This window comes from Carlito syrichta, unplaced genomic scaffold, assembly GCF_000164805.1.
Source record: "Carlito syrichta isolate Samal-C Ts95f unplaced genomic scaffold, Tarsius_syrichta-2.0.1 Scaffold135696, whole genome shotgun sequence".
In the NCBI taxonomy this organism is placed as follows: Eukaryota; Metazoa; Chordata; class Mammalia; order Primates; family Tarsiidae; genus Carlito; species Carlito syrichta.
This window is the reverse complement of record NW_007079792.1, coordinates 61102-83182: the sequence shown is the minus strand read 5'-3', so window position 1 is coordinate 83182 and position 22081 is coordinate 61102. Positions and strand designations below refer to the sequence as shown.

At 37.7% G+C, this 22081-nt stretch overlaps 1 protein-coding gene across 3 annotated transcripts in view; it reads left to right on the top strand.

Moving 5' to 3' along the window:
* PHC3 (polyhomeotic homolog 3) overlaps positions 1–21996 on the top strand; it is a 60076-nt gene extending 38080 nt beyond the window's left edge. Inside the window, exons 7-12 of one of the 3 annotated variants that reach the window (XR_503688.1) lie at positions 1740–1899; positions 9782–9896; positions 13586–13712; positions 13804–14035; positions 14212–14339; positions 19823–19906. Coding sequence is in view for 2 of the 3 variants with exons in the window: in XM_021708279.1 (XP_021563954.1) it covers positions 1740–1899; positions 9782–9896; positions 13586–13712; positions 13804–14035; positions 19823–19977 (789 nt within the window). In the remaining variant the exon portion in view is untranslated. Of the gene's footprint in view, positions 1–1739; positions 1900–9781; positions 9897–13585; positions 13713–13803; positions 14036–14211; positions 14340–19822 lie in introns of those variants that run through there. The other 2 variants (XM_021708279.1, XM_008049499.2) reach the window with 2 other exon arrangements.
* The last annotated feature ends 85 nt before the right edge of the window (positions 21997–22081 follow it).

Below are 22081 nucleotides of genomic sequence, written 5' to 3'. Positions count from 1 at the left end.
GAGCGGCCACTGCACTCCGGTCTGGGTGACAGAGTGAGACTCCAACTCAAAAAAAAAAAACCTGGGCATGGTAGCACGCATCTGTAGTTCTGACTACGTAGGAAGCTGAGGCCGGAGGATCACCGGAGACCAGCGGGTCGACGCTGGGGTGGCCGTGAGCGTGCCACTGCACTCTAGCCTGGGCGACGGGGTGAGACTCCAACTCAAAAAATAAAAATGTTCAGCTCAAAATGGAGGTGCTTTGTCACTGTAAATTTTACAGTTGAGACTGGCTGTACATAAATTATCTGCTGATCTCTAAAGATGAACATATTACCTTAGAAAATACACCGAAGACAAGTAGACATAAAAATGAAATACTTCTTTTCAAAGCCTTTGAATCATCTGTGTTTTCTGATTCATGCGTGAAAATCTTGCATTGTCATAGCTGGTTACCTAGTCAATTTGCCTTATGTTCAGTTTCCTGTGTGTGTGTGTGTGTGTGTGTAACCTGGATTTCTTATAAGAATTCTCCTATATTGGAATGGAAGAACAGTCTTTTTTTCCTATCTGTTGCATAACTCTGTAATCTTTGTCAAGTCACTCAGAGTTTTGGTTATCAGATGGAGATGGTGCTTTGCTCTTAGGGGTGTTGAGAGAATTGATGTGCACAGTTAATTCGGTACTTAGTAGGTATCACTGTTATTGTCTGTTATCACTAGTGACAACCACAACTTTTGTTTCTCATGTTAGAAAAATAAAAGATATTCTAAATGGAAAATTTTGAAACATTTTGAAATACGATATTCCATTTTATGGATACCCATAATTTATGTAATCTTTACGTTGTTGGACATTTAGGTTCCCATTTTTTCACTGTTCAAATAGTTTGGCTAGAAATATCTTTGTATATAAGTCACCCACTTTTTTTTTTTTTTTTGAGTTGGAGTCTCACTCTGTCACCCAGACTGGAGTGCAGTGGCCGCTCCTGGCCACCATAGGCTTGACCCGCTAGGCTCGGGCGATCCTTCCGCCTCAGCCTTCCAAGTAGCTGGAACTACAGGCGCGCGCTACCACGCCCGGCTAGTTTTTTGATTTATTGTAGAGATGAGGTCTCGCCAAGTTGCTCAGGCAGGTCTCGAACCCGCACGCTCAGACAGTCCACTCACCTCGACCTCCCAAAGTGCCGGGATTACAGGCCGAGCCACCGAGCCCGGCCGTGAAAAGTAAGTCTTAAAGTTATTTAGAAAAATTCATTAACTGAGGATATTGGCCTGTCAGATTTTATTGCTTGTCGATCATCTGTGTTGTATTCATATGGAAAACATTAAAGTTTCTGAGGGAAAAAAGTTAGTCACCACATAGAACTGAGAGGGAATTGCTTAACTGAGTAGAATTTTTTAAAGTTAAGAAAATCCCACCTCCTAAAAATGCTGATAATCACTACCTTTGTTTCTCGGTTTTGGACTGAGCGACCAAATTTTCGTAGTGCAGGGTCACTTGACGATTAGTATTCATTCTAAACATAGCTGCCTAAGCCTAGATGTGGGTCTCCACTTGCCAGAGACTGTGGAGCAGCTGCACTGTTGGATGCCCAGAGACGAAGTGCTTAGGCACCGACTGCCCACCATCCTCTCCGGGAGTGAAGCACTCAGTGACTGGATCTGATCACAGCATTCGTGTTTTGGTGTTGTAAGCCAAGTTATTTTCTGAACGTTTTCTTGGCGCTTATTTCATTTTGTTCTCTCTCCTTCTTAAAGGTGAGTCGCTCATCTTTGCTAATAGAACAGCCTGTGAAGAAAAGACCTCTTGTGGATAATCAGGTGGTGAACTCAGTGTGTGTTCAGCCAGAGCTACAGAATAATACAAAACATGCAGATAATTCATCCGACACAGAGATGGAAGACATGACTGCCGAAGGTTGGTGGATTTCACTGAAGATACTCTTTACTTTAGCTTTGCATTTTTTTCTACTTGGTATAAGACGTAGATTTTTATTGTGCACGTATATTCACTCCAAAGTATTTACTTTTCTTCTCATAAATGCATTCTTTGACTAAGATCATGGGAAAGCTAACTGGACTCTCAGTGGCCAAATAACTGAACTAGTAAGATGGGTGCTTGTTTGTACAGTATCAACTTGACTGTTCAAGGAGTGTGGATGGGGAAAGTTCCATCGTGTATGAGAAAGCAGTTCAGAATTTTAGTTTCAAAACAACCAATTTTTCTCTTTTTTTCAAGCAGACTTAAGTAACACATGGCTATTTTACTGAATTTGCTTAAAAATTTAGAGCTTCTGGGCTGTTTGGTTTTATTCTTTCCATATCCTGATGTTTGACATCAGGTGGGTATTATAAGTATACTAGAGATATACTTTTCAATCTGGAGGTGATAATGCTGGTTCAAAGAGCAAATGATCACTGCATCTCCTTAATGTCAAAGAATCTTTTTTCTATAGATTTTATTCTTAAAAGAGAATATTCCATAGAAATTAAAGTGGTATTTACTGTGAATGAAGGAAAACAATACAAATAAACATGAAAATGATATATTTTATACCTTTGGTTTGCTATTTAAAATCAGCAAATGCTAGGCCGAGCATGGTGGCTTACCCCTGTAATCCCAGCACTTTGGGAGGCAGAGGTGAAAGGACTGCCTGAGCCAGGGAGTTCGAGACCAACCTGGGCAACTTGGTAAGACCTCATCTGTACAATAAATCAAGAAGAATAAGCCAGGCGTGGTGGCATGCACCTGTAGTCCCAGTTCCTTGGAAGGCTGAGGAGGAAGGATCAGCTGAGCCCAGCAGGTCGAGGCTGCAGTGGCCATGAGCATGCCACTGCACTCCAGCCTGGGTGACAGAGTGAGACTCCGACTTAAAAAAAAAAATCAGCAAATGCTTATAGGGTCTGAATTTCTGATTGGACAAAAATAAACTAGCTATGTTTTATAGGAGCATCTTCGTGAGACTGTCTCTGCTTGATTTTGATCATGGCCTTGCAATTGATATAGTTCAATATAATAGCTTTTAGCAGAGTCAGGGCTCTACAGTAGTTAATTAGTTAACATGTATCGAAGGAATCCTCAGTGTATGAGTATATCTCATCTAAGATTAATTTTGTATGAATATATTTCATCTCAAGTTAATGTATTCATTTTACAAATATTTATTGTGCCTTTACTTTGCTAAGTTAAGCAAAATAAACAGTCTTTGCCCACAGTTTTTCTCTTAAAGAACATCACCTCTGAAATTGTTAGTTCTTTGTTAACTGTTGAACTGTGTCAGTTCCTGTTTTACTTTTTATTTGAACAGCCGAGTATATAATAGTAATATAAAATTTGATTTCTACGGCTAAGTTTAATTTGGTATTTTTAAATATAAAAGAATGTTAATCATGAACAATATCAAACATGCAGTAGAGAATTGTGTGATAAATCTCCAGTCACCTAGACTCAACATTATCACCCAGTTTCAACATAATTTTGTCATACTAGCTTCATCCTTTCATTTGGTTTTCCTCCCTCCCTTCCCAATCCCTGTTTCCTTCCTTCCTCCCTTCCTTCCCAGTGTGAAGGAAGTCATAGTCCTTTTATTTCCCTGGTACGTATGTTAGTGTACATCTCTAAAAAAATACACATCTTCTTATCTAACAATAATGCCATATCACATATAGCAAAATAATAATTCCTCAGTGTTATCTAATACCTGACCTGTATTCACATTTTCTCAATTGTTTAAAACAAATCCCTTTATAGCTATTTGGTTGAAATCAGGATCCAAACAAGTCTTTATTGTGCCTTTTGTTATTATAAATTTAATTTCATTTAATTTTCAAATACTTGCTTTTAGTTATTCATACTGTTTTATCTGAGAATATTTCTCACTTGAGATGCAGGTAGTAATGTTAAATGTGCAGGTATCCTTTTTTTCTTATCTGTGTCTACGTTGTATATAAATGAGAGTTCAAGACTAAAAAGTGTTTATAGTGTGCCCCCTTCTGTACGCTCATAGGAAGAACATGGAAGTCTGCTCAGAAAAGGACATTTTATGATACGCAGTTTATAATATAATAGACATACAGTATGTGCTAGACAGTTTTAGAACCTGAGAAGAGAGAGTGTGTATATGTGTGTGTGTGTGTGTATGTGTATGTGTACACACAGTCCCTTCCCTCTAGGAGCTTTTAATCTAGCTTGGAATGAGGGAACGAGGAATCTCCATGACAGAAAGATTACTAAGGAGTGAAAAATGGCACATTTTCAATGAATTATATAGACAGTGAGAATTTAGAACTTTTTTTTTAGTTTTCAAGCAAACTTTATTTGAATGTTTAGTTAGCGAGAGAGAGAGAATTCACCTCCCCAAGGTAGGGGAGGGGACCAAAGCTGAGAATTTGGAACTTTATAACTGGCTAAGATTCTTCAGTTTGGTGATTTTTCTGTAGAGATGAGCTTTGACTTGGGTCTCAGATAATGATTCATAGGTTGAAGATAACAAATAGGAAGACATTTCATGTTAGAACACAGAGTAAACGCATAAAGGCTGTGTCAGTGCCAGGTCACTTTTAGAGGGGGCAGTGAAGAGTAGAGGATTGGATTAGAGGAGTCGTGGGAAGTGTGACTGGCAGAGTCAGACTCTCGAGAACCTTGGAGAGGAGACAAAGGAGTTAGGAGTTGCCTTGTAGAGGGGATAGTTACTGAAGGTTTTAGGCAGGTGATGTGAACAAAGGAGTGTTTGGAAACTCTGCTGGCCATTGTAGGATGATGTAGAGGTTTGGCAGGTAATTGACACCTGTAGTTATGTCAGGAAGAGGAAGGAAAGGACTGATGGGAGACAGGCAAGGAGAGTTCAACAAGACAAGATACCAGGGTAAGGAAAGGAAGATTTAGAGATGATATATTTCATAGGGGAGAAATACTTACATATAATGTGCTAACATTTAAAATATTTCATAATTTAATTTCCCAAGGAATTGTATAATTTCAGCATTGCTATTCATATGTGCTTTAGTAATTATGGGAAGTACTGTAGGGTGAAATGGTAAGGTCATTTACTTAATGGCTTTTAGTAACATTTAGTTTCAATATAAAAAACTTCATAGTGTGGATTGTTCTCTTTTTAAAGGGTAAACTATGGCTCTTTTTGAACTGATTCTGTAACTAGAATCTTCAGCTAACAGATTGTGATTTATCATAATAGTTTATTGTCTTCCCAGGCAAGCCGTCATATGGATCATGTTTCCATCTCATTGCCCCTCTTTGCTGCCGATCCTCATGTTGATTTCAGGTCTTTGGGGAAATAAAAAGTAACTCTTACACAAAAAAACTGAGGACCTATATTAGTTAGGATATAGGTTTGGCCACCCCAGTGGAGACCCAGAACAATATTTGATTAAATAAGATAGGAGTTTAGTCTTCTCTGACATAATCCAAAGGTCAGCAGTCCAGGGCTTATGTCAAGCTTCTTGGTATCGGGCATCCGAGCTCCAGTGCTTATGTCTCTGCGGTCTGTAGAATGTTACTTTCATTCCAAGATGCCTGATCTTCATGGTCACATTCTAACAAATGATATGGGGGAAAGGACTCGTTTGGAGCATTTACATCCACATCCCATTGATCAGAGATCAGCTACTCCTAGGCAGAAACTAGTGTTTACTGGGTTGGTGACCATGTTCCTAAGGCTTCATTACTATGGGAGAAAAGAAAAAGCCGGGCTCGGTGGCTCAGCCTGTAATCCCATGCCTTTGGGAGGCTGAGGTGAGTGGATTGCCTGAGCCCGCGGGTTCGAGACCCGCCTGGGCAGCAAGACCTCATCTCTACAATAAATCAAAAAATCAACAGGCGTGGTAGCACATGCCTGTAATTCCGGCTACTCGGAAGGCTGAGGCGGAAGGATTGCCGGAGCCCAGCAGGTCGAGGCTGCGGTGGCCGGGAGCGGCCACTGCACTCCAGTCTGGGCGACCGAGTGAGACTCCAACTCAAAAAAAAAAAAAAAAAAAGAAAAGAATGGATGCTGGAGAATTAGCAGCTGTCTCTGCTACAGAGTCTCATTTTTATTAGCTAAACCAGCAATTTTTTGAACTTTTTGGCTCTGTACTTCTTATTCTTAAATGTAAAAGAGTAACCTATTAATATTACCAGATTTTAAAAATATCTAATTGAGGCCAGATGTGGTGACTCATGCCAATAATCCCAGTGCTTTGGGAGGTCGAGATGAGAGGATTGCCTGAGCCCACAGGTTCAAGACCAACCTGGGCAACTTGGCGAGACCTCATCTCTACAGTAAGTCAAAAAATTAGCTGGGTGTGGTGGCATGTGCCTGTAATTCCAGCTACTTGGAATGCCGAGGTGGAAGGATTGCCTGAGCCCAGCAGGTCGAGGCTGTGGTGGCCATGAGTGTGCCACTGCACTCCAGTCTGGGCGACAGAGACTCCAACTCAAAAAAAACCCCCAAAAACATATATATCTGATTGAACATTAGAACAAGAATTTCTGAGTCTGTTAATATCTCTCACTTCTTTGTGAGAAATGAAACTGATGTTCTGTTTTTGTTAGGCTGTTAACCCATTTGTTTGGTATTTCCCCTCTCTTACCTGCAAAAACATTTTCTTCTCCTACATAAGGTATTGTAACCTATTAACAGGTGCATACTGCTATGTTAACTAATTAGAAAAAAACCTTTGAAACAAATCTTTCAGTGTAGCTTGTTCCTGGAACAACTTGAGCAGTGGACCCTTCAGGGTCACGAAGCTGTGGCAGGGGTGAGTGAGTGAGAGGTTCTGTCTCCTGGACAGGCTTTTCAGGATCAGATCACGTGATGAGCATGACCACGTGAAAGTCGTACTCTTGGGAATTAGGCTGTCAGGTGCCAGGAATGTGTTGGTAGGTGTCCTGACTGAGCCACAGCTTTGTGGTTGCCATCCTAGGTCATTGGAAGGGGCAATTTTTAATTTACTTGTTCTTCCTCATTGCTAAGTTTTGATGACTTTTGTTTATGAAGGTAGTCCTAAGAATTTCCTAAAGTTAATTAATGATTTCATTAGTCAGGATAATGTATTTAGATGTCCTACTAGTATCAAATACTGCTTCATGGTTTTTCTTAAAGTAGTTTTTGCTACCTTCACTTAATTTAGCGCTTCCTATCTGCTTCTCCAGTAAAACTGAAATAATGTCAGTGCCTGAGCTTATTGAGTACATGCCATCCATATCTACATTTCTGAGTTCCTGTCTTCATCTCAGTAAGTCTTTGTTAAAGGAGCAACACAGAGACAGCACACGTGGAGCTCATCGCTAAAAGCTTAGTTACTAACAAGCATTTGTTGCATATTTCATATGGTTTGGCAAAGGAATTAGGATGATGCAAGAAAGTGGAAAAATACAGTTGATTTAACAAGTTGTGCGAAGTATTTTTCTTTTTTTTTATTTTAAAAATATGGGGTACAATTCAGGGTTAGGTACATACGTGATCATTGTAAAGGAAAAGTGTGGGTACCCTTATTGATGCCACCACCACTGGCAGTGTCCCACTACTGCCAATTCCTTTCTTACAGTATTATGATAAATGTTCAGGGTCCACTTATGAGTGCGTATATGTTGTACTTAGATCTTTGTTTTTGTGATAAATCACTGAGTATTGTAGACTCGAATTCCATCCAGGTTGCTGCAAAGTTCATAATTTTGATTTTCCTTATGGCTGGAATATTCCATTGTTCCACATTTTTTTTTAGCCATTCCTCTTTCAGTGGTCAGCACAGTTGGTTCCATGTTTTTGCTGTTGTGAATAGTGTTGCAATAAACATGCATGTGCCGGTGTCTTTTTCACAGAGTGATTTGAGTTCCTGCCGGAAGAGGGGCTGCAGGTTACATGGAAGGTCGATTTTTGTTTTGTTTTGTTTGAGTTGGAGTCTCACTCCGTCACCCATGCTGGAGCACAGGGCCACGTTCATAGCCACCTCAGTGTCGACCAGCCCAATAGGTTGATTTTTCGATCTAAGTATGTCTTGAGCACTTACTACATATCTTAGTACTCTGTTGGTTATTGTGTGGAAAGTAGGAAATGGAACTGTCACTTTTGGTGCCTCCTACCTGCTGGGCACTTACTTAGTCATCACTTCAGTTCTTTGGGAAAGGTCTTACAAGCGCCATTTTCCTTAAGATAAGAAGATTAAGTGGCTTGCTTATCTGTTGTGCTGCTGAGAACTTGAGGGTCTAGGCTGGAAGTTTCTTTAGGTCTTGTGCTGCCACCTAAAGAAATGCAGGAGTGGAAGAAGGGCATTCTTGCTTAGTAGGGAGCACCTGGGAAAAAGGCAACTATGGCTGGAAATGTTGAAACTTTCTGTGATTTTGTGTATAATTTGTTTTAACATGATCTAACTAAAAGGTACTGTTTTATAGCTAGATACATACATTTTTAAGAAGTTACCAGCCTAAGCAACATAGCAAGACCTCATCTTTATAAAAAGAAAAAAAACTAGCTGGTGTAGTGGTGTGTGCCTGTATTCCCGGCTACTCAGGAGGCTGAGGTGGGAGGATTGCTTGAGCCCAGGGGTTTGGGGCTGTGGGGAGCTGCGACTGCCTCACTGTGCTCACTGTGCCTCACTGTCACTGGGTGAGAGCGTGATTCTCCAACTCAAAAAAAAAAAGGTGCCGGGCTCGGTGGCTCAGCCTGTAATCCTGCGCCTTTGGGAGGCTGAGGTGAGTGTATGGCCTGAGCCCGCGGGTTCGAGACCCGCCTGGGCAGTGAGACCTCATCTCTACAATAAATCAAAAATCAGCCGGGCATGGTAGTGCATGCCTGTAATTCTGGCTACTTGGAAGGCTGAGGCGGAAGGATCACCGGAGCCCAGCAGGTCGAGGCTGCAGTGGCCGGGGAGCGGCCACAGCACTCCAGTCTGGGTGAGTGAGACTCCAACTCAAAAAAAAAAAAAAAGTAATTAAAAAAAAAATGACTCACTACAGCCTGAACTCCTGGGTTCAGGTGGTCCTCCGTTTCAGCCTCCTGAGTAACTGGGACTACAGGTGCATGCCCCCACACGCAGCTAATTTATTAAAAAAAATTTTTGTAGAGACAAGTTCTTGCTATGTTTCCCAGGCTGGTCTTGAACTCCTGGGCTCAAGCAGTCTTCCTGCCTTGGCCTCCCAAAGAGCTGGGATTGCAGGCATGAGCCATTGCACCCAACTTTTTATTTTTGAGACAGCCTTGCTATATTGCCCAGCCTGGTCTTGAACTCCTGGGCTCAAGTGATCTTTCCTCCTCAGCCTCCCAATATATACATCTTTATTTATTTTATTGTATACTGCAGATCTTTGGGTAGAGTTAATTATTTTATGGTCTCTTCTAAAATCAGACATATCAACATTTCCCTTTTTTAAAGTCATCCTTATTTTCTCCAATTAGAATTAAGTCTGCTGCTAGATATTTCTATAGCACAATTTACTAAAATTCAGATCCTATACTTTGTTTTTTGAAAATGTTCCTCCTTTAAGGTAGTGACTGTGTTGTTCATCTTTGTTTCTCCCCTAGTGTTTATATAGCTATTTATACATTTTAGGTGTATCTTAAGCAAGGTAGATTTTTAAATTATATGCTTATTTATATAGAAACTCCATATGGTTTTTATGCAGAAGCAAGAAGGAATTAGTAGTGATGACTGTTTTTGAAGGCTTTTTCCCTCCAAAGTGACTATGAATTATGAAGTTAAAGGACCATTGGTCTGCTAGCAACTTATATTCAAAGTATAGGCTAAAAGAAAGTCTGGCACAATTAAATTTTTGGAATTTTTTTCTTTGTTTCCTTCTTTTTTAGAGACATTAGAAGAAATGGACAGTGAGTTGCTCAAGTGTGAATTCTGTGGGAAAATGGGATATGCTAATGAATTTTTGCGGTCAAAACGATTCTGCACTATGTCATGTGCCAAAAGGTATTTCTGTGTTCTTGAATTTTCTAAAGGACAAACCAACAACCACTGCAGCAAAACCAAAAAACTTTTGTACAGTTTATCAGTAGTCAAACTTAGATAGTACAATACAGAAGGATAATGTAAATAGGTATTATTTGGAGCTACTTTGGTATCATTAGATTTTGCTCTGTGAAAATTTTTTATTCATTATACTTAAAATCAGCTTTACAGTGTAATCTAATATTAAAGTAGCAGTCTTCTAGTGGTAAGAATATGCTTAGGAGACCTTCCAGTGAAATGATCAGGATATTATAGAATAGTAGTTGTTAGAGTATCGAAAACAGTATTCGTTTTATCAACTGATGGTTTTATCAGTATTGAAATACCTGGATTTACCTTGTTTTGTTTTAAAGTATTTTCATTTGTCTGAACCGTATCCTATTTATTTTAGTTTCTAAGTGGAACAGCTATACCGCATAAGTTCCCTACATTGTGACATTATCAGACAGCAAAATATCTGTCTTTTCTTAATTAGTATTTTCAGTAGTAATTGTTGTAGACAATATCAATAGCAAAAGAAATGTTTCATCTTTTTATTAATCTTATAATTACCAAGTTTAGTGTACATTAAAAAAAACCCACTCTGGTTCTGATAATAAACCCAATAGTACAGATATTTACCACTAACATTGAAGTGAATGCACAGGTTGATTATTTTGTAATTTTTTTCCTCTGTTTAAAAAAAGTGATTATTCTCTCAAAGAATTTAAGATCTTCAGTAGGGTGACTGTAGCTTACAATGATCTGTTGTATATTTCAAAATACAAGAAAACTGGAATGTTTCTTTATGTTAGAAACATGTATTAAATTATCACATGTGCCCTGAGACTCTGTACATCTATTATGCATCAGTAAAAATAAATAAAGTAACCCTAACCTCATGCTAAAAAATTAAGGTCTTAATAGTATATACCTGGGGAATTTCTTGCTTGAACATTTTTGTATAGATGCCTTCTAAATGTACTTAGTAAAACTTAAGTTAAACATAGAACTATTTTCCTCCAAAAATACATTCATTGTTTCAGTTGTCAATCTGTTTTTCAAATATAAATAAACCTGTAATCAAATTATATAACTCATGTTTTAACTTGAATTTTCTAGTTTACATATACCATAAGAAGGAACAGTGGCTCTTGAATTCTCAGTGATTTAAGGACTCTAAAAACTTGGAAAAGGACTTCCTTCCAGAATATTTTAGACTTCTTGGCTATTTAGAGACATTTCAGAGCATATAATGCTGCCATCACCCGCCTCCCAGAGATTCCTGAGTTCTCACATTATTATTCCTTTAGGTGAATATTCACATTACAAAATATTATTCTTTTCATTTTTACCCAATAAGCTAAAAACTGAAAAACCATCCTTTGCTCAAAGGCCATACAAAAATTAACCTTCTTTGGCAGGTTAGGAGTCCTAACAGAGGGAAGTGTAGAGGAGAAAGCAGGGAGCAGAGGATATGTCATGTCATGTTTCTGTGCCTGCTTAGCTGTCTGTCTTGGAGAGCTAAATACTGAAAACTGAATACCAAGTATATAGCTAATCTCTCTTCTCTATTTTTCCCTTAATGAGTAAAGAAGTTTGTCAGTCGATACAAATGGAAATCACAGACTTACATTGGTGAGCCCACAGATGAGCACCTTGTGAACACGGCAGGAGCTTGTTGCATTGTTGTAGAGTAAAAGGAAGTGCCATCGGGACATTTTTATTTTTATGACAAAAATAGCTTACTCAGTCTTATAGTGCTCTTTACTTCCACCTCTTGATGTTTTCATAAAGCTTGGGTGGCGAAAATTTGTTTGCATACTGGTCCTACAATAGTTGTCAATAGCTAAGTTAATTGTGATTTATTCTTGTGATTTTCTTAGAGCAAGAGAGTTCTGAAAATAACATGTTACAGAGGCAGTTTCATATGTATAAAAAAGAGGAACTGCATATATTTTTTTTAGCCTTTCCATAGCTTTTCAGAAATTTGTTTCTTAGATAATTTCCCCTTTTCTATCTAGGAAGCGTTGGCAGTGTTGCCTAGGCCAGGTTCTTTCTGCAGCTTATTTTTTGTATGACCCTTTGAGCTAAGGATGGTTTTTCAGTTTTTAGCTTGGTGGGTAAAAATCAAAAGAATAATATTTTGTGATGTGAGTATTATATGAAATTCAGTTTTCAGTGTTACTGTCAGTTTTACTGGAACACAGTCAGGCCGATTCAGTATTTTCAATGGCTGTTTTCACACGCCAGTGGCAGAGTTGGTAGTTGTGAGAGATTTACTTGTATGGCTCACAAAACTTAAAATATTTACTATCTGATCTTTTTACAGAAAAAGCTTGCCAGTCCCTGTTCTAGGGCTTTGGAATCCATTAAATGGCATACGACTTTTGTAAGCTGTCATAATGCTTTATAAAGGCCTATTTTCAAAAATAATTAGGCAGTCTGAGTTTTTTTGTTTTTTTGTTTTTGAGTCAGAGTCTCACTCTGTCACCCAGACTGGAGGGACAGTGGCATGTTCCCGGCCACCACAGCCTCCACCTGCTGGGCTGCAGTGATCCTTCTGCTTCAGCCTCCCAAGATGTGCACCACCACGTCCAGCTAACTTTTTGATTTACTGTAGAGACATGGTCTCGCCAAGTTTCCCAGGCTGCTCTTGAACTCCTGGGCTCAGGCAGTCCTCTTTTGCCTTGGCTTCTCAAAGTGCTGGGATTACAGGCATGAGCCACCGCACCCATCTGGCAGATTATTTTGATAAAAAATAATCTTTTGACCAATTTTAAACTATATACTTCTGAATTTCCTAAATAGTGGGAGCAATGAATTCCTTGTGGGACTCTGAAATCTTCATTTTACATTTTGATTTTAGTAATGTTTATTTGAAAAATCTTTTACTAGCTGCTTGAAATTCTCCCCCTATTATAGTAACGACTCTTTTTTAATTTTTAATTTTTTTTTTTGAGTTGGCGTCTCACTCCGTCGCCCAGGCTGGAGTGCTAGTGGCACGCACGCTTATGGCCACCCCAGTGTCGACCTGCTGGGCTCCAGCGATCCTTCCGCCTTAGCCTTCCAAGTAGCTGGAACTACACGTCTGGCTTATTTTTATTTTTATTTTTTTATTTATTGTAGAGATGAGGTCTCGCCAAGTTGCCCAGACTGGTCTCGAGCTCTCGGGCTCAGGCAATCCACTTGCCTTGGTCTCCCAAAGTGCTGGAATTATAGGCTGAGCCACCGGGCCCGGCCTATTAACTTCTTTTTATCAAATTCTCTTTGGAAATTATTACTTAGAAAAATACCAGTTTGAATAAACATTTAGTTACTACGTAACTTCTTTTTCTCCTGAAACCTTGAATTTTTTTGCTGCTGCGAAAATTGACTGTTCTCTATATTTTGCAAAAAGTTTCCCACTGTTAGACTATAATCAGGAGAAAGTATCAATGCCTTATTATAGGCGTCCAGTATTATATTGTGAGATATGATATACAGAGGCCATTTTTTACCTTTAGCATAAGTAAATCTACTGAATAGTATAGTTTACTTTATGAGATATTATGTTTATTGGTGATGTATATGGTACTTACGGATTTCCAGTTGCACTTTAAAGTCATAATTCAATACTAAAAGGAGTGACCCATTTGTCATTAATATTTTTTCTTACTTAAATCTCTTAGGTACAATGTTAGCTGTTCTAAAAAGTTTGCCCTTAGTCGTTGGAACCGCAAGCCTGATAATCAAAGTCACCGTGGCCGTCGTCCAAGTGGTCCTGACGGAGCAGCCAGAGAACACATCCTTAGGCAGGTCTGTAGAAACCTTGCTTCAATGTACAATACCCTTTTCAGAAATGCAAGGAAAGTGCAATGCTGTATTTTGCTTGTACTACATTTTCCAGCTTCCAATTACTTATCCATCTGCAGAAGAAGACTTGGCTTCTCATGAAGATCCTGTGCCAGCTGCTATGACAACTCGTCTGCGCAGACAGAGTGAGCGGGAAAGAGAACGTGAACTTCGAGATGTGAGAATTCGGAAAATGCCTGAGAACAGTGACTTGCTACCAGTTGCCCAAACAGAGCCATCCATATGGACAGTTGATGATGTCTGGGCCTTCATCCATTCCTTGCCTGGTATGTAATTCCGCACTTGGGCCTTCCAGCTTTTCTTGTGCATTCACACGCAGGAGTGAAGTTAGATCCATCCACACCTTTTGCACCAAAGGTCTAGAGAAGTACTGTGTATGTGTGTCAATTAAATGGCATTTGTTATTGAAATGTGATCTGTTTCCTCTTGCTTATTCCCTCAGAACAACTGGGTATTTTCTCATACCCCCCAAGTCGATAAAAACTGACTAGTCCTGCTTCTGCTGTGACACCTCAGCCGGTGAAGATATTAAAGGTGCTTTCTTCTCTTCAGTCTGATTTCTCTCGAGAGGTCAGTAGAGAGATTGAATCAGACACTTCTTCCTTTCTGCTCTTCTATTTTCTATTCTATTCCTCCTTATTTCCTAATTTAACTTTTTAAAAAATGAAATAAGAGAGACTATATATATTATTTTTTTTACATTTTTGAAAGTTAATCAAAACCTTTTAAAATATGGTAAAATTTTGGTTTCTTTTTTGAAAAAATCAAGCTAGTTCTTTAAAGGAAGCTGCATTCATTGATTCTTTTCAATAAATGAACATCAAGGGCCCTTCTTAAATTTTATTTTTCAAGCAGATGGCTGAAATTCAGTTATGATATTCATTCTAATATCGAGGGTAACTTTCTTATTTATGTTTTCCTGTTCTAGCTCTCATTTTGATACTCTTTCCATCAACTTAAGTCTCTTTTTCCCTTAAAACAGCTATAATCTTTTATATCCACTTTTTCCAAGGGGCTAGTTACTAGAGACAGCTATACCTTTACTCATTCATGATGAGATCACACTGGTTTTATATGTTGAGACAATATTTTTTTTAAGTCAACAAATCTTACTCACTTTGACCTTATGAATATGGAACATGTGATTTTAAAAATGGCTCCTTTTTGGTTTTATTGTGAATCATACCATTTCTCTTGATATAAGCTTTTCAGAAGAATATATCCTATTTGAATTCGTCTGCCAGACTTATTCAAATTTTAATAAGCTAATGAATTAGCTATTGTTGCTAATTAGTCTTTCTATGAAGGTAACTAAAAGTCTCAGAAGCAAACTTATAGCTAACCTGTTATACAATAAAATATATTTAGAAATAATAGCTGAAAAAAATCTGTAACCCATCTTACTTCATATACAGAACTCTATGAAATTTTATTAAATTATTTTATCTATATCTTGTTCTAGAAATGCTAAATAAGTTTTTTGTTGCTGTTGTTGGTTTGTTTGCTTTTTTTTTTTGAGTTGGAGTTTCTTTCCGTCGTCCAGGCTGGAGTGCAGTGGCATGCTCACAGCCTCCCCAGTGTCTACCTGCTGGGCTCTGGCGATCCTTCCAACTCAGCCTTCCAAGTAGTCAGAACTATAGGCACACGCTACCACACCTGGCTAAATTTTTTAAAATTTTATTTTATTATAGAAATGAGGTCTCACCATGTTGCCTAAGCTGGTTGCAAACCTGCAGGCTCAGGCAGTCCTCTGGCCTCGGCCTCCCAAAGTGCTGAGATTACAGGCTTGAGTCACCGCACACGGCAAGATTTTTTTTCTTTTAAAGCAAAATATGCTCACTTTTAAAGAAAGATGGTATTGTTGTTTAAAGGGGGAATCTTTCTTCATGGGAAGATTTTTCAGCATATGCCTAAGAAAACTTAGGTCTAAGTTAATTATTAACCAGGTGGGTTTAGAATCTATTTTCAACTTGATGCATTAGAGGATGGTGAATCTTCACTAATTATGGTTTTAGTATCCAGTGAAACAGTTGTTAGATTTTAAACCAGTATAGCTATCTTGAGAATTAACGTTGGAGTCTATGCTGATACCATTCCTGGGAACCGTACTTTGATTCTATCGTCTTCAGAAGTAGTCTCAGTCTTCCAAGCAGGGCACATGATCTGTTTGTGAGTCTGATTTTTCATTTGGGAGCAACCTTTCCTTTGGGGAGAAGGGTTGATTTATATTCTTAGGAAAGTGGTTGCCCAAATAATGAACAAATAATAGATAGTGCTGATTCTTCTATCATTTCATACTTTTTGTTTGTTTTTGTTTTTAGGGCAAATTTTCTCTAGCATCCATTTGCCATGTGGCTACTCTTGGCTATTTATTAGAACAAAGGCTAATTCCTCTGTCTCATTCTTGCTTCATTTGAGCTAAAATATAAAAAGCAATTTATTCTTATTATTGCTCATAACTTGAGATGCTTGTCTTATTGAGTTCATCTAGACACTTAATTTTGATGTCAGGTGTTTGGAGAATGTTACATATTATAAAAGAGAGACTGCTGTGTGATAATTTAGAATTGCTTGCTACTGTTTTAGAGCCTGTTTAATATAACTCTTTTTCCTTACTGTTAAAATGAGAATGTTTCCAAACTGTTTTGACAGGCCAAATAACAAGCTAATTTGTGTGATTAAGTTATATCACATTTCTCAAAAGTGTTCCCTGAATAATGCCTGTAGTTTGAGGTAAATCTCATATCAGAATATGCCTTATGTTCATTTCTTTCTACTCCTTTGGACTTTACAATTTCCTTTTGCATCTCTCTCAGCTCATTCAGGGCCGTTTGTTTTTCCTGAGTAGTCTACTCCTAAACTTTCTCAAAGTTGAGCATGCTTATAACTTTTGTAATCTCTTTTGTATTTTGTTTCTTTCCAGTTGAAGATAGGCTTCTTACCTCTTTAATCAGATTTCCAGTTTTCTCTTCTCTTTGTATACCATCCTGTTAACAGTCCTTTGGGACTATGTTATAGCTTGTATGCAGTACATCCAAATCTCAGAGCTGTTATTAGAATGAAAAATGACTGCTTTCTAATTTTTGTGCACTGGGAAGTTCTCTGTAGGAGCAATTCTTATTTTCAATTAACTACAGTTATTTTCTTTGACTCTTCCTTGATATGATGAATTGCCTTTTGCAAAGATCAGTTTATCCTCCATTTATAGGTCTGTGAATTCATAGTAGATTTGATTTCTTTGTAGACATACAAGGTAGGAATCATTTTTAAAAAATAAGACAGTTTTCTGTTTCTTGTAATACCAGAATTGAGACTTGGTTATTCTGTAGTATTGAGTGGCAAGTGATATTTTTTCACCAAGCTTACTGAAGTCAGTTTTTGTGCAGGGTGTTTTTGTTTTGAGTTTGGCTGGACGTTTGAAGTTCAGTTGGAGTCCTGGTGTGGAGCCCATGCCCATGCTGGGAGCTGCATTGCCTGTCTTCTGGCGAGGTGAAGCTAGTTGAGCTCACAGGCTGCCTCAATGGTGTGTGTTTTGTACTTTCCCCGGGCTCCAGTCATTTTATATAAGTAGATGTTATCAGAAACTCATAGAACTTTAGTTCAATATACTTGAGCACTTGAAAGTATTTTTAAAGTAAGTTTTTCTCTAATGAGTTTCTGGAAACATATTTGCTTCTGCTTTTTTTTTTCTTTTTCAAGTCATTTTATTTTCTCATTTCTATACTAATATAACTACACTTTTTTTGTGGTTGGCTTAAGTAAGTTGTGACCTAAAATGCATTTCTGTTTGATCATGCTATTTCCCAAAACACTTTTTGTTCTTTATTGTTTTGCCAATACATTTACTGTCCACCACAAGAAGACATTTGAAGAGGAATCTCACAACACAGAGGAACATGAACGTACTATATATCTTCCTCATGGAGAACTCCTTGTTTCTATTCCCAAATGTAGCTCTTATGGTCCTCATTACTTCTTGCCCCTGTTTTCTGAGTCTGAGTAAGTTCTACCTGTCTTTCTCTCTCTTCTTTTCTTTCCTGTGTTCTTTTAAGTAAGACTGAAGAGAGAAGAACATTAGTTCTTTTATAAAAGAAGGATGAAGTCACAACTAGATGCAAGATTAGTCAGTTTTGTCTGCCCAGTTTTGTTGAGAGCTACCTCTGGGAAAAGAAAAGGGGCTTTTCTGTGGTGAGTAATCCCATTTCAACTATGTCTTTTATATGGTGAATGAGCAAAAGCATAACATTTTGTAGAGGGTATTGAAATGTCACGTGTTGAAAGTCTGAGAAATTATTAAAATAGAAACTGAGAAAGCTGGCTGCTGTCTAGAAAACTAAAGATACAACTGACAGGGGACTGGGAAAAGAAACAGCCAAGAGAAAAGATGACTACACAGCTGAACACAGGGAATAAATGTATTACTCTTACAGATAGCTCTCTGTAGCACATTATATTTTTGTTTATTGTGTCTTCATTTATTCAGTTCTTCATTTATTCATAAATATATGTATTTACTACTCTAGTACTTTGTGCTTGGTGCTGGGATTATAAGGAAGATTTCTTTATCTTATATAAACAAGAGAATGATACATTTGCAATGGAAAGAGTAATCATTCTAGCAGAATTGTGGCATCCAAAAGTACAATGCAACCATTTCCATTTTTCATTATCTTTTTTGTGTTTTCCCTCAGAATGCTGATTTGAATAAAAGAGAAAAACTTAAGCAGTTAGTTTTTACATGTATTCTTGTTTTATAATTTTACTGTCTTTTAAGGATAAAGCTTTCATATTTTTGTATTCTCTCCTCTCTTGGCTCTTTATTACCTTCTCTGTTGGTTTCTTCACCCTTATTGGAGAGGTTTATTGAGTAATCCGAATGTGAAAAATGTAGATAGTAAAAATGTTAGAGGTTCAGGTAGATACTAGCATTATTACCTGCCGAAGAACTTGGTTTAGACCAAGAGCTACAGTATTGGTTGTGTGGCAGGAAATTAACCCGCAAGCTCATAATCTCAATGAGAATTTGTTTTCTTATCATAAGTGAAGATAAGTTCAGTGATGCTAAGATTTGAAGCTGAAATTACAAGTTAGGCAGTCCAGTATATTTCAGCAACAGTGCAATAGATGGGTAATGTGATCTTGAGAGATTTGATCTGTCTTGTGTGAACAATAAAAATATTTTAAGTGCATTTGGCAATTGAAGGTCAGAAATGAGAATAAGGTACAAATAATAATGATAGTGGTACTCTTGATAATTGAGAACATATTTCTAGATTGTTTTTTATTTTATTTTATTTTATTGTTATTTTTATTTTTTGTGTCAGAGTCTCACTCTGTCACCCAGGGAGGAGTGCAGTGGCATACTCATGGCCACCACAGCCTTGACATGCTGGGCTCAGGCGATCCTTCCGCCTAAGTCTTCTGAATTAGCTGGAACTACAGGTGTGTGCCATCACGCCCGACTAATTTTTTGATTTATTGTCAAGGTGAGGTCTCGTCAAGTTACTCAGGCTAGTCTTGAACCCCTGGGCTCAGGCAGTGCTCTCGCCTGGGCTCAGGCAGTGCTCTCGCCTCTGCTCCCACAGTGCTGAGATTACAGGCGTGAGCCACTACACCCAGCTTAGATTGTTATTTAAATGGAAACACATTATATTTTATTTCTTTGTACTTATATGTGAAGGGCATATTATACAAAGATAAGTTCATAAGGTAATAGTTAACCCAAACCTGTTATGTAGCATACTTTTGCGGTGGTAACACTGTAGTTCTTTTCATGAAGTAAATGTTATATCTAGACTGATCACTTTGTACATTTTTATGGCAAGAATTCCAAGCATATTGCTTTACCAGGATTTTGAATTAATTCTTATTTTCAGAACACAAATACTCACTTCTTCAAGACTGAACTCAAGACTACCACAAATACATTTCATTTGTTTTAAGCCTATGTTTCAGATTCTCAGACCCAGTGAGAGCATTAGCTGTGACTCTTAGGAGTAATGCCTCATTGTTGTGCATTCAATTCTAACTTCCTTCCTCTGATAAAATTCCAGGCTGCCAGGATATTGCAGATGAGTTCAGAACACAGGAGATTGATGGACAGGCCCTTCTCTTGCTAAAAGAAGACCATCTCATGAGTGCAATGAATATCAAGCTAGGCCCAGCCCTTAAGATCTGTGCACGCATCAACTCTCTGAAGGAATCTTAACAGGAACAAGAGGCCTTGATAAAACAGCAGATTTACTCTTCTAAAATAAGCTTGTAAGGTAAAAGGGCTGAGTCAGCCTAGAATGTTACACTTATTGTGGTAGATAGCCACTACATTGGGATCGCCACATCGAATGCTGACATTTCTTCTGAGATACAGTAATTCATCAGACATTTTTACAATTTACCAACATTGGTGAAATTAATTTTACAGGTTATGTGCAGCATTGAAAGACTTGATATAGAGGGCCATGATATTTTTCAAAGAAATGTGTTATACTAGATAATTTTTTAAAGGTGATGTTTATCATTAATATAAAGAATCCTTTTAAAAGTAATTTAAAGATTTACATTTCTCCTCTTTTGATTTTGTTTTCTTATACATTTTTCTACCCTATTAGTCTTCTAAAGACTGTCATGATAGATACATTATGGAATAATTTAGGAGTCCAGTGACAGAGTTGTATACAGTGAAATCAGTTTGCATATTTAAAAACAAGTCTTTTAGACAAATACTTTGTCTATGAAAAACAGATTGTGTTCTAGCATGAACAATACTGATTTGAATGGAGGTTGAAAGAGTTAGTTTCTATTTCAAACTTGACTAGGGATTTGGTTTGACTGAAAAAGTTAGTTTTCCTCTCCGTTTTTGTACATTTAGATCACTGGTTCTCAATGGAGCTTTGCCCTCCACGGGACATTTGGCAACGTCTAGTAGAGACATTTTTGTTGTCACAGGTTGGGTTTGGACTCAGGGGTGGAGTTGCTACTGTGGTATGTAGCGCAGAGATGTTTCTGCATATCCTGCAATGTACAGTACAGCCCTCCCGACAAAGAGTCAACTGGTCTGAAAAGTCAGTGGTGCCAAGGCTGAGAAACTCTGATGTAGAATGAGTGACAGATGTTGTTTTACCCAAAGGGATATTTTAGAAGATGGGGCATAAGAAGGAGTACATATACAGTGGAAGTATTAAATTCAGATAGTGTTCATATTCTGCTGAATTATTTTTTCTAGTTTTATGCATACTAGAAAATAAAAAAAAGTCCATAAAATTGACCCATAAAACAAGGACTAACGTACAAATAATTTGACTCTCAGAAAGTACTAATTCAGATTAATTATCTTTCGTATCTCTGTGCTCTGCACCGATGAAGGCATATGTGATTATACCTATGAACCAGTAAACCTTTTCTGCCAAGGAATTAGTTTGCAGGAGATACGTGGTTTCTCTTTAGATTTTTTACTAGTGTTGAACATGCTAGGCGTAGTTAGAATGGACATTTCTTTTCCTTAGCTAAACCCTTGCGTGCTTCCAGCAAAGCACTTACCACATGATTTCTCATGGATGGCCAGATTTAGTTTTGTTATGCACATGTTTTAGGGGGGAAAAAATATAAAGCAAAACCTTTCACTGAACAGTGTTCTGTAGAATTATGTGACAGTAAAACAAAGTTGTTTCTGGGAGCCCTGAGAGCTTTATAGTCCTGGACATGAAAAATTTTATTTGAGAAGATTATGAAGGTTTTGTTTTAATATTTTCCTATATCTTATCTTTACCACATGATTGAGATATTTTAATAACTGAAGGAGCATACATGGATACTTGGCGAGAGTTGAGTAAGCAGGAAAAAAGAGTCTGTGAGTTTCAGTCATTTTCATTGCTCTTTTTGAAGAGATTGTGTTGAGCTAGTAGAAGACTACAGATGTCACAGAAGACATCACAGATGTTATATTTATCTTTTGGCTTTGTGTACATTAAAGAATGTTGATTATTTTTATACAGAAATACAGCGGGTAATTTTTTTAATCTTTAGATGCCTCTTGTTTGAATGTATGCTTTGTGGGATTCTTTGTGTAGTAATGTTTTAAAAAAAGATGTTTACTGATAGTTACGAGTAGAATTAGAATATGTAATATAATATAAGGCTCATATTCCAGACCTATAATAACTTGTAGTCTATGTTACATATTTCTTTATATCACATTTTTACTTATGGGATTGAAGTTTCAAGGAAAGCTTGGTACTTTGTGATCAGTTTTCATGTATTTGCTAAAGAGTTGTCACGGGCTTTACTTTTCCTCTCATCATGCAATTTCAGAATAC